The following is a 17,913-nucleotide window of genomic DNA, read 5'->3' on the forward strand; positions in this document are numbered from 1 at the left end:
GTACCTCAAATGGAGTGGCCTGCACTTTCTCCAGACCTGAATCCCATAGAAAACCTATGGGATCAGCAGAGTTGCCATGTAGAGGCTCATAACCCTGCACCCCAGAACCTCAATGACCTGAGGGCCGCCCTTCAAGAAGAGTGGAATGCCATGCCTCAGCAGACAATAAGTCGACTCGTGAACAGCATGAGATGTCGTTGTTAAGCTGTAATTGATGGTCAAGGGCACATGACAAATTATTGAGACATTGACATTTTTTGTTGTGGTATACCCACCACTGTTGTTGGCTTTTGTTTCAATCAATTGTTTGAGATGAGGAAATCACCACTGCATGCTTCTACTTAAATGCCCTACTTTCATGATACATCACTGTAGCGTGAACTTTTTTTTACATTTTCCATAAACTTCACCCAAACGCCAAATATCCTTAACTTTTTGTGAGTAGTATATATATTATATGTGTGTGTGTGTGTGTGTATATATTATATACACATACACATATATACACATTATATCATTATATACATATATGTATATACATACATACATATATATTATATACATATATATTATATACATATATATACATATATATATATACATACATATATACATACATATATATACATATATTATATATATACATACATATATATACATATATTATATATATACATACATATATATACACACACACACACACATTTACTCATTGACTCATTGACTTGTGGCACCATCATAGGATGAATCAGTTTACAAAGTTTCAGCTCTGCTAGATTTGCTCTCGTCAAAATGTAGTGCTACAAGAGTCTTGGAGCAAAATAGCTCAGCCAAACTTCACACTCTTAAGTGTGCTTAAGTGCAGATCACATAAATTGCCATAATACCCCATATAAGCATTAGCTGGAGTGGTGTAAACCACATGCAACTGGACTTTGAAGTAGTAGATACTTTTTTTTTTTAGAGTGACAAATCTAGCTTAGCTATCTGGCACCTTGACTGGGTTTAGTAGATGGAAGGAAAACACTAATACAAGGTGCCAACAGTTTTGTGAAGGACGGGTAAGTGTTTTGGGTTGTTTTTCAGGGTTTAGTTAGATGTTATAATGCTACAACCTATAAATCTAAACTGAATGTTTCGAACTTTAGTTGGGGGAAGGCCCTATCCTGTACATAAAGACTTGTATACAAATACACCTGTATACAAATTGACAACCAGCAAAACTCAAATGGCCTGTACAGATCCTGGCACCCAATAAACACCTTTGGAATTATTAGAACTCTGATGCTGGACAAGAAGGCCTGGCTTTCAATCAGTGTCTGACCTCACAAAAGCTAATTTTTACGCATTACAAAATCTTGTAGAAAGTCTTCCCAGTAGAGTGTAGTTGAGTGTGGGGGGATTTGTATGGTATGGGGAGTCCCAAAGGTGTACTTGGGGTTGAGGTCAAGGCTCTGTAAAGGCAACTATAGTTATTCCATTCAAAGCTTAACAAACCATGTCTTTATGGACCTTATAAGAGATCTTATGGACCACTCCCCTTTTAATAGGAACACCTGTACACCCACTCATTTAAGCATTTATCCAATCAGCCATGCGGCAGTAGCATAATGCATACAATCATGCGGATATAGGTCAAAAGTTTGAGGTAATATTCATATCAACAAAGATCTAAGGCCATAATGTGTACAGTCTTGCCCAAATTACACAAGTGAACATTGGAAAAAGATCAGGTGATTTTTTCCCCATAATCTTGAACCATCCAGTTTGGGTATGTGCCCATGAAAATCTCAGATTGCTGTTCTCGGTTGACACGAGTGGAACCCAATGTGGTTTTCAGCTATTCATCCACCTCAAGGTGTTATGTTTTGTGCATGCATGATTTCTTGGCTCACCACAGTTTTAATATAAACTTCCTGTGAGCAATAGTAGTCGGTAATTTTCAGATTAGTCTGGTCATTTTCTTCTGATCTCTTAACCTATCAACAAGACATTTTCACCCACAGAACTGTCGCTTACTAAACGTTTTTTTATTTTTCACACCATCCTGTGTAAACACTAGCGACTGTTATGTGTGTAAAACTTAGCAGATTTGCATTTTTCTGTAATACTCAAACTAGCCCATTTGGCATCACGCCATAATCACAAAGATCCCCCTTTTCCCCATTCACATGTTTAATGTGAACATGAACTAAAGCTCTTGCAGTCTCATGCTTGGCTGATTAGAAATATAAATGAGCAGGTGTACAGAGGTATGACAGTGAATCTATTTGTGTATGTGTACATACAAGCAATTAATATTTCACAGAAATGACCATGAAAGGAGTTGATTGTAGTACAAGGGAACATAACTGGAAAAAAAAAATGCACTTTTTCACAAGAAAACGATCACATATGGTTAGACGCACAGACACCCACAGAGGTCACACAGTATAAAAAACAAAGTAAATTTCCTGTAAACACCTTACAATAAATAGATAAAATAGCAGGTTTACACCATGCATCTGATCTCACATCACCACATGAACATAGACACCACCATTCACTCCAACAAAGTCGCAGTTTGTTTTTTGACCAAAAAAAAGTGCAAAACATAACCGCAGAATTTCTGTATTCAAGTAAATGTTATGTACAAAGGGCCATATTACAAAAATGTACATAGTATAAATGCTTTTCATAATTTACAGATGACCGTAACAAAACAATAAGCGGCAAACACTGCAGTATAGTCCCAACAGCTGCCTTGGACACACAATGTCACTGATGCACAGCACCTGGTTTAGACGCCCAAAATCTTGGGGTGATGAAGGAAAAGGGGTAGGGCTACGTAACCTCCATTGCTACCGTGTTTTCTGTTATACTGTTCAATGTTGGCTTTTCTTGATCATGATTTTCCCTGAAACAATAAAAACAATAAAGATAACTGAATCATATTAATTCGTATAAAGTGAACCACATATTCACTCAAAGATGCTGAGGTTTTTTCTTGTAAACAAATGACAGTTTCAGGTTTGACTATAGAAAGTAATTTTGGATTAGGAAAACTGTTCAATTTAGTCTATCCATGTTTAGTCTACATTATTGCATCAATTAAAAATAAATACCAACAGTGTGCAGCAAGTTTGTAAGGAATGTGAAAACTGGCAAATGTTTGTATATGAATTATATATGGATTTCATTATTATATTTGCATTTTATAATGCCAGATTTTTTTCTTTGAACTTAATTTTATACATTTTAAACAATGTTTTGAACTATTTCCTTGAATTAACTCTAGATGCATTACGATTTGTTTTTAACAACATAATGAAATCATAGGTTATGTATTTGATGGAAAATTAGAATCCTAAATAGAAATCTCAAGATCTTCAAATATACAAATATCCATGTACATTAGGCCAAAGAGATCCATAATTCTTAGTGAATTGTAAACACTTTTAGAGTGGTCAAACAAATAAAACAAGTAGAACTTTAACACACACCACCCAGTCTAGTTTTTGTGGTTACTAATTTGTATGCCAGAAATACTCTTGGAACAAGAAGAAAGCTATTAAAAAAAAGACTATTGCAGACATTTAACCATGTGGTGGATCACGAAAACAAAGTTCCTCTTCTGTTTACACTAAAATTACATACATTACTGAAACCACTCATCACTGAGATACTGTGCAAAGAGCAGAAGGTTAGCAGCTAAATATGAATTTAGCAGACCTATGCCCTTTAACAGATCAATGTTGTTTCATTTTGACCACTCTGAAAGAGTACTTTGCAGTTGTGGAAGACATTTCATTTTAGCCACAATTGTTAACTGCTATTTTAAGTGCTTTTTGAATGGGGCATGGCTATGCAACCTGAACTCATTCATTAGCGTATCACATGACCATAACATGTATGTAGTGTGTACCCATGTTAGATATCTGTGCTAACGTACTTAAAACCTGAAAGAGTCACTCTGACATACTGTTTCAAACAACTCCATTTTATGCTGTTTTTTGGCAGGAGACTTAAGCCTAGTTCACACTACAGGATTTTAAGCCCGATTTAATCCCGATTTGCAAATTAACGAGCTCGCCGACAGATCGGGCTGTGATCGTGGGAAAATCAGCGGGTGATCAGCACTCAGCAATCTTTATGTGTGAACTACTCAACGACGCATCAAAGAGGCTCGCTGACACCTCGCAGACAAAATCCAGATATCTGGCATGTTAAATACACTATATTGCCAAAAGTATTCACTCACCTGCCTTGACTCGCACATGAACTTAAGTGACATCCCATTCCTAATCCATAGGGTTCAATATGACGTCGGTCCACCCTTTGCAGCTATAACAGCTTCAACTCTTCTGGGAAGGCTGTCCACAAGGTTTAGGAGTGTGTTTATGGGAATTTTTGACCATTCTTCCAGAAGCGCATTTGTGAGGTCACACACTGATGTTGGACGAGAAGGCCTGGCTCTCAGTCTCCGCTCTAATTCATCCCAAAGGTGTTCTATCGGGTTGAGGTCAGGACTCTGAGCAGGCCAGTCAAGTTCATCCACACCAGACTGTCATCCATGTCTTTATGGACCTTGCTTTGTGCACTGGTGCACAGTCATGTTGGAAGAGGAAGGGGCCAGCTCCAAACTGTTCCCACAAAGTTGGGAGCATGGAATTGTCCAAAATGTCTGTATGCTGAAGCATTCAGAGTTCCTTTCACTGGAACTAAGCGGCCAAGCCCAGCTCCTGAAAAACAACCCCACACCATAATCCCCCCTCCACCAAACTTTACACTTGGCACAATGCAGTCAGACAAGTACCGTTCTCCTGGCAACCGCCAAACCCAGACTCGTCCATCAGATTGCCAGATGGAGAAGCGCGATTCGTCACTCCAGAGAACGCGTCTCCACTGCTCTAGAGTCCAGCGGCCGGATGCTTTACACCACTGCATCCGACGCTTTGCATTGCACTTGGTGATGTATGGCTTGGATGCAGCTGCTCGGCCATGGAAACCCATTCCATGAAGCTCTCTGCGCACTGTTCTTGAGCTAATCTGAAGGCCACATGAAGTTTGGAGGTCTGTAGCGATTGACACTGCAGAAAGTTGGCGACCTCTTCGCACTATGCGCCTCAGCATCCGCTGACCCCGCTCCGTCAGTTTACGTGGCCTACCACTTCGTGGCTGAGTTGCTGTCGTTCCCAAACACTTCCACGTTCTTATAATACAGCTGACAGTTGACTGTGGAATATTTAGGAGCGAGGAAATTTCACGACTGGATTTGTTGCACAGGTGGCATCCTATCACAGTTCCACGCTGGAATTCACTGAGCTCCTGAGAGCGACCCATTCTTTCACAAATGTTTGTAAAAACAGTCTGCATGCCTAGGTGCTTGATTTTATACACCTGTGGCCATGGAAGTGATTGGAACACCTGATTCTGATTATTTGGATGGGTGAGCGAATACTTTTGGCAATATAGTGTATCTAGGACGGTCGGCCGACTCGACATCACATGGTGTCAATTGTAGCTACGACCTCCAGCCAACGAGAGAGCAAGTCAACAGGTTGAGGTCACCGGAAGAAAAGCAGCAGCAGCAATATGGCTTCAAAAATAGTGTGGACACAACATTTATTTTAATAAATTAACATTTATTTAGAGCGAGACTCCTGCCGACGTCCATTTTCAAAACAAACCTCTACCAAAAGTCTCGCATCATTTTCCGGGCCTTAAAGGCTTGGTCACACTACAAGACTTTAACCGTCGGCAGATCGCTTTGTCAGCGAGCCTCTTTGATGCGTCGTTGAGTAGTTCACACAAAGATTGCCGAGCGCTGATCACCCGCTGATTTTCCCACGATCACAGACCGATCTGTCGGTGAGCTCGTTAATTTGCAAATCGGGTTTAAAATCCTGTAGTGTGAACTAGGCTTAAAGTGAGCACTTCCTGGAGTGTCTTTATACTAAAGAAAAGGCACAATCATTTTATTGCCAAACTGTAGGACAAAATCTTTACAAAACAATATTTTTCAGAACATTTCCAAGTGCTTTGTCATTATACAACACTTGCATCACTTTCATTATAAACTGAAATCAAGAAAAAAAATTAGGATACATTTTTAAAAAGTCTTTGTTAAGATTCTTTAATCATAAACTCATCACCTACTTTGTTATGAACATCTGTATGTCACATTCATGCAGTTATCTAATCAGCCAATCATGTGGCAGCAGTGCATTGTATAAAATAATGCAGATACAGGATCATCACTTAATGAAAACCTGCACCCACACCGGCCCTTTGTGGATACAGTTTGACACCCCTGCGCTAGAGTTTTCATAGAATGGTGCAAAAATCCTGTGAACGGTGGGTCTCTGCAAGCTAAAACATCTTGTAATGAAAGCTCAGACTGAAGACTGGAAAAAGACTGGATGATAGCCTCAGATTCCTGTTCTTAGTTGACAAGAGCAGAACCCAACATGGTCGTCTGCTGTTGTAGCACAACCACATCAAAGTCAATGTTTTATGAATGCCAAGATGCTTTTCTGCTCAACAAATTTGGAAAGTTGCTCACACAATGTTTTTTTTGCACTAGATACTGTTGTGTGTGAAAATACTAGTTCATGAAATATTTAAACCAGCCGATTTGGTATCATCCTCCATACCATGATAAAAGTCACACAGAGCATTTGTCTTAATTCTGCTGCTTTATGTGAAAATTACCAGAAGCTTCTGAGCAGTATTCACACAATATTTTGCATTGCACTGCTCCCAAATAATTGGCATGCATAAAGTGTACAGTGAGTGTACATGGGGACTAATTGTGAAATAACACAACCCAAAATGAAAGTTTTTAAATTCTATATAAAAACACTTGTTTAACCAGACCCATTCAAAGGTTTTGGGTCTTTCATTTTGTTACATTTTATTCACATTCTTTTTTAGTAATCTTCCTAGATTGACAGATTTATTAGTGACAAATAAATCTAAAAAATAAATTGCTAATAATGAATTCAAATGCTAGATCAGTGTAGCCAAATAATTTCCTCAATTATGTAATAAAACTTATTTTAAATTTAAATTCTTGAATGAGTTGAAGTTATCAATTCATATTATATAACCACTTTATCCTGGTCATGGTCACAGTGGATCTGGCGTTTATGCTGGGAACACTGGGCAAATGGGGATATGCGCGCACCATGCACATGGCCAATTCACCTACCCGTTTGCTTTTGGGTGGTGTAGGAAACTGGAGAACCTGGAGGAAGCCCATGCAGACACAGGGAAAACAGGTGAACCTCAGAGAGTGATCTGAGCTCAGGATTAAATCAAAGACCCTGTTAAGTGGCAATGTTACCTATTGTGCCACCCTCAAGTTACTTAAAAGGAAAATAATACAAAGAATTAATGATTGTGGTGTTGAAGATTTCAAACAAAGCTTACTGACCTAATGCTCATGTCCAGTGTGGTAGAACTAGTTGTGACTTTAGGGAGCTGCCTGTTGACATTGGCAGCAAGTTTTAGGGCGGAAGATGGATCTGTGAGCTGACGATGCAAATGTCGCACAGTTAACGCTGCACCCGGTGATGGCACACCCACTCTCACTGCCCCAGCTAACAGCACCTGTGCAGGGGCTGGACTGACTGAGCCAACATGGTGATTATCTGAGGAAGTTCCATTGTTGGGGTTGGAGGTAGGGGAGCACTGGTGATTGTTAGAGATGGGTATGGAGCTGTTGGATGTTGTTCTTGTGTGGTGCAATCCCTTATAGGCTCCTGCAGAAAGAAATATGAAATGTATATAATACTAGGGAGGACTTCACAATACATAAAAATAACTGAATAATTTAATACATTTATTAGGTAGCCGACTTCCATTGCACTAGGTATTATATGCACCAGTCATTACAACATCAACCCATGAGCATAGACAAGTAAAAGTGAAATCAAGTGGGATTTTACTGTCATTCCTCTATATAGCTTGTATTGACTGGAACTAAATGTTTCTCCAGGACCATGATGCAACCTATAATGATACACAAACCTACAAAAATCATTGTGTTATCTACACAGATCACTGTACAGATCTAAACAGGCTCCTCTGTTTTAAAAATGTGATGGAGCTGATGCATCGCGGACATTTTATCAGCTGATATCTGACTAAAAATAGGATTACATCCGTATGTCTGCAAAAAAGCTTGAGAAAATTAGGAACTAAATGTCTTTTGGCAGACTAACTGCACTTAGCATTTGTTAAACTGCATTAACCAATGTGAGGTATCATAATATCTACAAAACTTATTAAACAATAAATAACAAATGACAAGATGTTAAATTCTCAAGAACATTACATTGTGTCCAAAAGTTTTCTAAATTGTCCTTAAATCATGTATTTAAAATACCTAAATACATACCTAAAAAAAAAAAAAAAAATCATATTTATGATATTTTAAAACATTTAAAACATCCAAAAATCTATTTTAAGACATATTAAGATTGATTAGGACCAGATGCAACCGTAACTGAATTATGATGCATTATTATTTATTTTTACCTGAGGCTGATATAACTCCATTGACTCCAACACCCAGAATACCTTCCTCTTTACTCTTCAGTGCCATTAGCTGTTCTGAAGTCACCAGTGCAGAGGCAGCAAACTGTGCACTGGAAGAGTCTAAGGTCTTGGATGAAAAAGTCTAAAACAAAACAATAATACACAAATCAAATGTGTTTCTTATTTTAAAAAAACACAAACAAAAAAAACCTCTCGTCTTTATTCTGTTAACATGAGAAGCATTTCTCAGATCAGATGGCATTTGCAATGTTCATGTTTGACAGTCAAGCAGGCAAAGGACAGTCTGACTACATCAACTCATCAATTTATACTTTTATACTTTGTGTTTCTTTCAAATGGGAGCCATGACCATTCATGATGACATTAACAGTAAGTAGGCAATATGTGGTGTGAAGAGGTGTGAAGAAATGCTGTAAAGATGTATTTTAATTGTTAATTTTTTTTTTTTAGCAATTTACAAAATGCAAAGAGCATTGTTTGTTTAACCAATTATGCACATACTAACAATCATAAGTTTCATATGTAGGTTGAACAGAGTCATTAACTGAAACAGAAACAGAAACAGAAACAGCTGCGTAGTAGGCAGTGGGTCCTGGGTTCCTCCTGGTGCACAACAATGCCCAGCCTCATGTGGCAAGAGTATGCAGGCAGTTCCTGGAGAATGAAAGAATTGATACTATTGAATGGCCCCCAGGCTCACCTGACCTAAATCCAATAGAACACCTCTGGGACATTATTTTTGGTACATGCTGCCAGGTTGCACAACAGACTGTCCAGGAGCTCAGTGATGCCCTGGTCCAGATCTGGGAGGAAATACCCCAGGACACCATCATTACCTCATTAGGAGCAAGCCCCGACGTTGTCAGGCATGCATACAAGCACATTGGGGCCATACAAACTACTGAATACCATTTTGAGTTGATGCCATGAAATTTCAGCAAAATGGATTAGCCTGCTGCATCATTTTTTCACTTTGATTTTCGGGTTGTCTATAAATTCAGCCCTCTGTAGGTCGATAATTTCCATCAAACAATGTGGCATCCTTTCATTCCTAGCACATTACCCAATCACTCTTTACAACTGAGGTAAGACAAAAAGCATCTCAGCATGCACAAAATATCAAACCTTGAAGTGGATGGCCTACAACTGCAGATCATCACATTGGGTTTGACTCCTGTCAACCAAGAACAGGAATCTGAGGCAATCATGGGTAGAGGCTCACTAAATTTGACAGCTGAACAACTGTCCAATTGTTCAGCCTCAGATTCTTGTTTATATAAAATTTAATAATTTTGAAGCTGTAGATCACCACAATGGATTAGACTTTCAGCTCTATTTCAAGGCTGTCCAAACATATTACATTGTTTAGGAATTACAGCCATTTTTTCATTCCTTCTGTTCTCACAGGCTCAAAATTAATTGGACAAACTTACAATTCTAAATATAAGGGTTATTTTTTTTTTTTAATACTCAGTGTGGAAATGTGGGAGTAGACAAGCACCTGTTTGTGAATGGAGAGAAAGGTCAATGGACAAATAGAGTGGAGGACAGAGCTGAGTGTGTGAATGTGCATGTGTCCAGCTCTTCCTCCAAACCATTCTTTTTCAACCACTCAGTTGCAAATTCTTTGCAGTCAATGACTGCCTGAAATCATTGATCTGGAACTCATCGACATCAACAAATGCAGAGTTACCTCCTTTAAGATGCTTTACCAGGCTTTTATAACTGTTTCTTTTTGTGACTTAAGAAGCTCTTGGGCTGCTTTTGTGGTATGTTTTGGTCATTTTCTATCAGTGAAACACTGTCCATTAAGTTTTAAAGCATTTGAATGAATCTGAGCAGAAAGTAGCTCTATACACAAGTTCATTTGCAGCCATATGCATAACACTGCCTCCACCTTGTTAAACAGAAGTGGTATGCTTTGGATAATGAGCCCTTCTTCCCTTCTCTACTCATCATTTTACACGTTGCATCTTTCCCAATGGTGTTACTTAAGAGTTTTGCATCTTGAGGTAAAAGCTATGCATTTACATTCATGCAGGTGGCACTTGATTGTAGACTTTGACAAATGATAAAGGAAAGAATTCTGTGACCACTTTAGTTTAGTCTATCCTTCCAAGCCTTTTGGTGTTGCTGAACTGCCAAGTGTGCTCCTTGCAACAAATTTTTAATTTGACCATTCCAGTTATCATCATCTCTCTGATAATCTGTTTTTTAGGCTAGGAATAGCCTCCTTCACCTCTTTGGACATATATTTACATGGATTTCCAAGCTCATGAATGAAAATTCAACACTTGAAATCAACTTCAGGAAACAGGCAATGAAACTGCTGATAAGTTTAGATCACTGATAATAGATAAATAAAGTTAGTTTTCAAAAAATATGACATTTGGGCCTGTGAAAATGGAATTATTTGTAAATGTATATTACTACTACACTTTTAAAGAAAAATCTTTGTTAAACCCCTTGAACTACAGATGAAAGATTTGATGCTCCGTTTGATGATTTAATCAATTGGAAATTGGACCTAGGCACATATTTGAGCAATGCTCACTTTTTTGAAAGGGCATCATATAACCATCATTGTAACATACTCAGAATTCCACTAACTATTACATTTTTGTTGTCATTGCACACCTACACTCACCTGTGTCTTGGCATTGACTCGGTGCTGCTGCTGTGCCTGCTCCAGCTGCTCTTTCTTCATCAAGGCTAGCTGCTCCTGATGGACATGATACTGCTCAGCCGTAAACACTACAAAACACAGAGCAAAAAGACCTCTGAAGCTGTGTTATGGTATCTAGCACTAAGACATTCTGTAAGTTGTGAGGTCCTGGTGCAATCTCTTTCCCAGGTGACTCGTGCACACACACCTGGGCATTCACATAATGTAAGAGAAAAAATGATTTGTCAGACCAGGCCACCATCTGCCATGTGGATGGCTGGGTCCATGGATGTGTGTCCATGTCACCGGGGGAAAAGATGGCACCAAGTTGCTCTAAAAGAAGGCAAGCTGATGGAGGCAGTGTGATGCTCTAGACAATATTCTGCTGGGAAAAACTGGCACCCTGACATTCATGTGTCTGTTAATTACCACACTAAGAAAAATAAAACGATGAGGACGTCAAAGATATTAATGAAGTAGTAGTTTACTGAAGCGTTGCAGTGTCAAAATACAAAAAGTACTTTGGGTTCATCTGAGTCAAAAAGAACGCAGGACAAATCCTGCTCAAACATTTTATACAGTGTTTCCTGTGTGTAATTTAAATGAGTTTCACTTGAAATGTAAATTATTGTAAGAACCGAGTATCACCCAAATGGCCGGGTGATACCGTCGTCTAGCCGGATGTCCTTAAATGGTAATCACGGTCACGTACACCTTGGCTAGGTATTGTTATAGTTGTCATCACCCACATGGTCGGCAATACTAAATGGTATTCAGGGTCATGAACATAACATAGTCTTTGTTAAGTGATGGTCCTTGATGTCTTGCTGCTGCTCCCATACTAATTGATTGGATTAAGTGTTCTAAATGTTTGGCAAGGCTGCTTTAAGCCAATGTAAAAAATACCATACAGATGAACTGAAAACTTAAACATGTTTCTATATATGATACAGTGAGGGAAAAAATTATTTGATCCCCTGCTGATTTTGTACGTTTGCCCACTGACAAAGAAATGATCAGCCTATAATTTTAATGGTAGGTGTATTTGAACAGTGAGAGACAGAATAACAAAAAAATCCAGAAAAACGCATTTCAGAAAAGTTATACATTGATTTGCATTTTAATGAGTGAAATAAGTCAATCAGAAAGATTTCTTGCTCCCAGGTGTCTTTTATACAGGTAATGAGCTGAGATTACAGCAGGAGCACTCTCGGGGAGTGCTCTTAATCTCAGCTCATTAACTGTATGAAAGACACCTGTCCACAGAAGGAAGCAATCAATCAGATTCCAAACTCTCCATCATGGCCAAGACCAAAGAGCTGTCCATGGATGTCAGGGACAAGATTGTAGACCTACACAAGGCTGGAATGAGCTACAAGACCATCGCCAAGCAGCTTGGTGAGAAGGTGACAACAGTTGGTGCGATTATTCCCAAATGGAAGAAACACAAAAGGACTGTCAATCTTTCTCGGTCTGGTGCTCCATGCAATATCTCACCTCATGGAGTTTCAATGATCATGAGAACGGCGAGGAATCGGCCCAGAATTACACTGGAGGATTTGTCAATGATCTCAAGGCAGCTGCCTCCATAGTCACCAAGAAAACAATTGGTAACACACTACGCCATGAAAGACTGAAATCCAATAGCGCCCGCAAGGTCCCCCTGCTAAAGAAAGCACATGTACAGGCTCATCTGAAGTTTGAGGAGCCTGTACTCCTGATCAGTAATCAGTTCATTAATAACACTATGTAACAAATTTTTATTTTTTTCTTGTTCCTGGGAAATGAGTGTTATTTCCCCCCATTCTTTGTAACCTAAATAAAGAGAAAAAAAAACCATCTTAGCCATGAAATTTGGGTTAGATTTGGGCAGTTTTTTTTTTTTTTTTAGTAAAATGGGCTAATTTTGAGGTTTTCATTCTCTTAAAAGCCCAAACCCAAACTTAAAGGGGCTTAATGGCTATTTTTTATAATTTTCCATCAAGAGTAATTGGAAAATGTCATTCACTACCCAGGAACAAAAATCACGTTACATAGTGTAATACAGTGAGAGTTTACAGCGCCCCCCGCCCCGTTTGAGGCGGCTTGAGAGTTTGGACAGTTGGAGCTTTTTTGAGGGCAAAGCTGGCCTGTTAGGACGGGATGGTGTCCATCCCACTCGGGAAGGTGCTGCTCTCATTTCTTGCAGCATAGCACATAGTCTTAGAGCAGATCTAGTTAATCAGTGACAATCCAGAGCCAGGGAGCAGACAAGCAGGCTAATCCGACTGTCTGCTAGCTGCAATGAGTCGTCACTCAGGCTTCATAACATTGAGACTGTGGTTGGTGGCAAACCCTTGTTGGCAATCACAGACGTCAGACATTTCTTTTAGTTGGCCACCAGGTTTGCACACATCTCACATCTCAAGGAATTTGGGCCCACTCCTCTTTGCAGATCCTCTCCAAGTCATTAAGGTTTTGTGGCTGACCCTTCAGCTCCCTCCACAGATTTTCTATGGGATTAAGGTCTGGAGACTGGCTAGGCCACTACAGGACCTTAATGTGCTTCTTTTTGAACCACTCCTTTGTTGCCTTGGCCGTGTGTTTTGGGTCATTGTCAGGCTGGAATATCCATCCACGACCCATTTTCAATGCCCTGGCTGAGGGAAGGAGGTTCTCATCCAAGATTTAACGGTACATGGCCCTGTCCATCGTCCCTTTGATGTGGTGCAGTTGTCCTGTCACCTGGGGATGGCGTACTTGGAGTCATAGGCAGCATTCCTCCTCCTCCAAACATGGCGAGTTGAGTTGATGCCAAAGAGCTGGATTTTGGTCTCATTTGACCACAACACTTTCACCCAGTTCTCCTCTGAATCATTCAGATGTTCACTGGCAAACTTCAGATGAGCCTGTACACGAGCTTTCTTTAGCAGGGGGACCTTGCGGGCGCTACTGGATTTCAGTCTTTCATGGCGTAGTGCGTTACCAATTGTTTTCTTGGTGACTATGGTCCCAGCTGCCTTGAGATCATTGACAAAGTCCTCCAGTGTATTTCTGGGCTGATTCCTCACCGTTCTCATGATCACTGAAACTCCATGAGGCGAGATCTTGCATGGAGCCCCAGACCGAGGAAGATTGACAGTCCTTTTGTGATTCTTCCATTTGGGAATAATCGCACCAACTGTTGTCACTTTCTCACCAAGCTGCTTGGCGATGGTCTTGTAGCTCATTCCAGCCTTGTGTAGGTCTACAATCTTGTCCCTGACATCCTCTTTGGTCTTGGCCATGATGGAGAGTTTGGAATCTGATTGACTGCTTCCTTCTGTGGACGGGTGTCTTTCATACAGTTAAGGAGCTGAGATTAAGAGCACTCCCTGAGAGTGCTCCTACTGTAATCTCAACTCCTTACCTGTATAAAAGGCACCTGGGAGCCAGAAATCTTTGACTGATAGGGGATCAAATACTTATTTCACTCATTAAAATGCAAATCAATGTATAACTTTTCTGAAATGCGTTTTTCTGGATTTTTTGTTGTTATTCTGTCTCTCACTGTTCAAATACACCTACCATTAAAATTACAGACTGATCATTTCTTTGTCAGTGGGCAAATGTACAAAATCAGGAGGGGATCAAATAATTTTTTCCCTCACTGTATTACACTATGTAACATGATTTTTGTTCCTGGGTAGTGAATGACATTTTCCAATTACTCTTGATGGAAAATTATAAAAAATAGCCATTAAGCCCCTTTAAGTTTGGGTTTGGGCTTTTAAGAGAATGAAAACCTCAAAATTAGCCAATTTTACTAAAAAAAACTGCCCAAAACTAACCCAAACCTTCATGGCTAAGATGGTTTTTTTCTCTTTATTTAGGTTACAAAGAATGGGGGAAATAACACTCATTTCCCAGGAACAAGAAAAAAGTAAAAATTTGTTACACAGTGTTATTAATGAACTGATTACTGATCAGGAGTTTAGTGTTCTATGTTTAACAGAAACATGGATTAAACAAAACGAGTATGTAGCACTAAATGAAGCTTGTCTGCCTGGTTATAGCTATATACACCAACCACGTCTATAGGAGGTGTCGCAGTTATTCATGATAAGCTAGCCACACAAAAACCCAAATATCAATTCAAAACATTAGAAGTTCTTTATACTAACCTAACTTATGTAGCCACAAAAAATAAGTTCACAGAGCAGATTCCACTAATTGTTATTTACAGGGCCATATTTTGAATTCCAAAGTGAATTTGCAGATTTCATTTCAAACCTTGTTTCTTTAGACAAAGCAGTTATAGTATGAGACTTCAACATTCATTTTGATAAGCCAGAAGACCCTCTGAGAACAGCAGTTGTATCCATCTTAGATTCATTAGGCGTTAATCAAAATGTAATAGGACCCACTCATAATAGAGGTCACACTTTGGATCTCATTTTTACATTCGGGTTAAATATAGAAAACAGTCACTCTTCCACAGTCGGAAGCTCTCTCAGATCACTATCTTGTAGACACAAGATGCGCAATTTGCCACGTTATCGTATCAAGCGTACAGTTACGTCTGCTACTGCAGAGAGATTTAACAATAGTCTCCCAGAATTATCATCTCGCATGATTGGTTCACCATCTGACCCCAGAGAACTTGTTCAGGCGACTGACTACCTGGAGTCAATGTTTTGCAACACCCTAGACACTGTAGCTCCACTTAAAAGGAAAACAATTAAAGAGAAGAAAATAGCACCCTGGTACAACAACCACACACAAGCTTTAAAACATCCAGCTAGGAAACTAGAACGTAAATGGTGTCAAACTAAACTGGCAGTATTCGGTTAGCGTGGAAGGAAAGCCTTCTAAGCTACAAAAATTCTCTTAGTACTGCTAGATCAGCATATGTCTCTGCCCTGATTGAAGATAACAAAAACAATCCTAAATTTTTATTTAGTACTGTAGCAAAACTAACTAGGAGTAAAACCACGGGAGAAAAGCGCACACCCTCTATATTCAGCAGCAATGACCTTGACCTCTATACCAGCAGCAATGAAAAGCAATGAATTTTTTCAATAAAAAAAATTGACAATCAGGCAAAAAATTCACACTATTAACTTAAACCCAAATTATTTGATTGATAATCCTTTAGATAATATAACTATTTCTGATCAGAGCTTAGAATGCTTCACTCCACTTCAAGAGCCTGATCTGATTTCACTAATTTCATCTTCAAAACTTTCTACCTGCATTCTAGATCCTTTACCCACGTCTTTCCTTAAACAGATACTACCAGTAGCTACCGAACCCCTTCTAAAAATCATTAATTCTTCCCTTAGCACTGGCTATGTGCCTAAATCTTAGCTAGCAGTTATCAAACCCCTGATTAAAAAACCTGACCTCGACCCCTGTCAGCTGTCTAACTATAGACCAAAATCAAAGCCTTCTTTCAGCTCAGAAATATTGCCAAGATAAGAAATATGATGTCACTTCATGATGCAGAAAATCTACTTCATACTTTTGTTACCTCTAGATTGGATTATTGTAATGCCTTACTAACTAACTAACAAGCTCCAGTTAGTCCAGAACGCAGAGGCTAAAGTCAGAACACATCACTCCTATTTTAGCCACACTACACTGGCTCCTAGTCAAATTTCACCTTGATTATAAAATCCTGTTACTGACCTATAAAGCACTAAATGGTCTCGCGCCACAGTACTTGAGCGATCTCTTATGATCCACCAAGCCTACTCTGATCAAAGGGTGCAGGTTATTTGGTAGTACCTCAGGTTGCATAGGCTACAGCAAGGGGCAGAGCATTTTCTTTCAAAGGCCTACAGTTATGGAACAGCCTTCCAATTAGTGCTCAGATTTGAGATACAGTGTCAATGTTTAAGTCTAGGCTGAAGACACATTAGTTTAGTCAAGCTTTTAATGTATAGTTTTCTTAGGTAAAGGAGCAGATCTGGAAGGTTCATGAGCATAGAGTGTTTGGTGTACTAAGATGTTTGGATGCTGTCATCTTACCAGCCTCACAAGTCACTCAGGTTTGCTGACTGTGAAGTGGTTGGATGCTTTATGTCCCAGGAAGCCTTCACGTATGTCACCTTCTGGCTCTCCCTCTTAGTTATGCTGTCATAGCTAGTGTTGCCGGAGTGCCTGCCTGCACTTTACACATAATCTACATTGTCTTTAAACATCACATGATCAGAAGCATACTTAATATCTTTATCTTTCTCTGTCGAGCTATACACCCCACTCCTGAGCTCCCAGTGTTTTGAGTTTCCAGTACGACCACTGCCTCTACCCCTGGTTGCAGTCTCGTCGCTTGGTGGTGCCCACGGGTGCTGTGGTTGGATCTGTGTGGACAACCTGCGACCCAGGAGACAGCCATGGACAGAGCCACTTGGGGACTTTCACACCGTCACAGATCTGCCATTACATCTGTCAGCTTGTGACAGCAAGGAATTAGTGTCTATAATGACCTCAGAAACTACACTGACCTAATAGTTCCTCATGGGCCCTTGGTTACTGTTATAGAAAGGACATTAATCAGTTACAGTTACTTTATGAGGGCCCGAGCACCGAAGGAGCAAGGCCAGAGGCCTTGCACCGTAGGTGCGGAAGCCCTATTGTTTTTGTTAGAATTTTATATTTATTTATTTATTTTATTTTATTTTTTTTCCAACTTTTCGGGGTATTTTGGACGCCTTAACATGCTCAAAAACTCTTGAAAATCA

At 39.5% G+C, this 17,913-nt stretch overlaps 1 protein-coding gene across 4 annotated transcripts in view; it reads right to left on the bottom strand.

Moving 5' to 3' along the window:
* Positions 1-689: 689 nt before the first annotated feature.
* The window catches only part of epc1b (enhancer of polycomb homolog 1 (Drosophila) b), a 53,892-nt gene continuing 36,668 nt past the window's right edge, over positions 690-17,913 (bottom strand). For 3 of the 4 annotated variants that reach the window (XM_058418132.1, XM_058418131.1, XM_058418133.1), the window contains 5 exons: positions 11,192-11,298; positions 8,524-8,665; positions 7,418-7,745; positions 7,193-7,228; positions 690-2,896 (listed from right to left, as the gene is read on the bottom strand). In XM_058418132.1, coding sequence (XP_058274115.1) covers positions 2,824-2,896; positions 7,193-7,228; positions 7,418-7,745; positions 8,524-8,665; positions 11,192-11,298 — 686 coding nt within the window. In that variant the 3' untranslated portion in view covers positions 690-2,823. The remainder of the gene's footprint in view (positions 2,897-7,192; positions 7,229-7,417; positions 7,746-8,523; positions 8,666-11,191; positions 11,299-17,913) is intronic. The other variant, XM_058418130.1, reaches the window with a different exon arrangement.

Source organism: Hemibagrus wyckioides, linkage group LG20 (genome assembly GCF_019097595.1).
Source record: "Hemibagrus wyckioides isolate EC202008001 linkage group LG20, SWU_Hwy_1.0, whole genome shotgun sequence".
In the NCBI taxonomy this organism is placed as follows: domain Eukaryota; kingdom Metazoa; phylum Chordata; class Actinopteri; order Siluriformes; family Bagridae; genus Hemibagrus; species Hemibagrus wyckioides.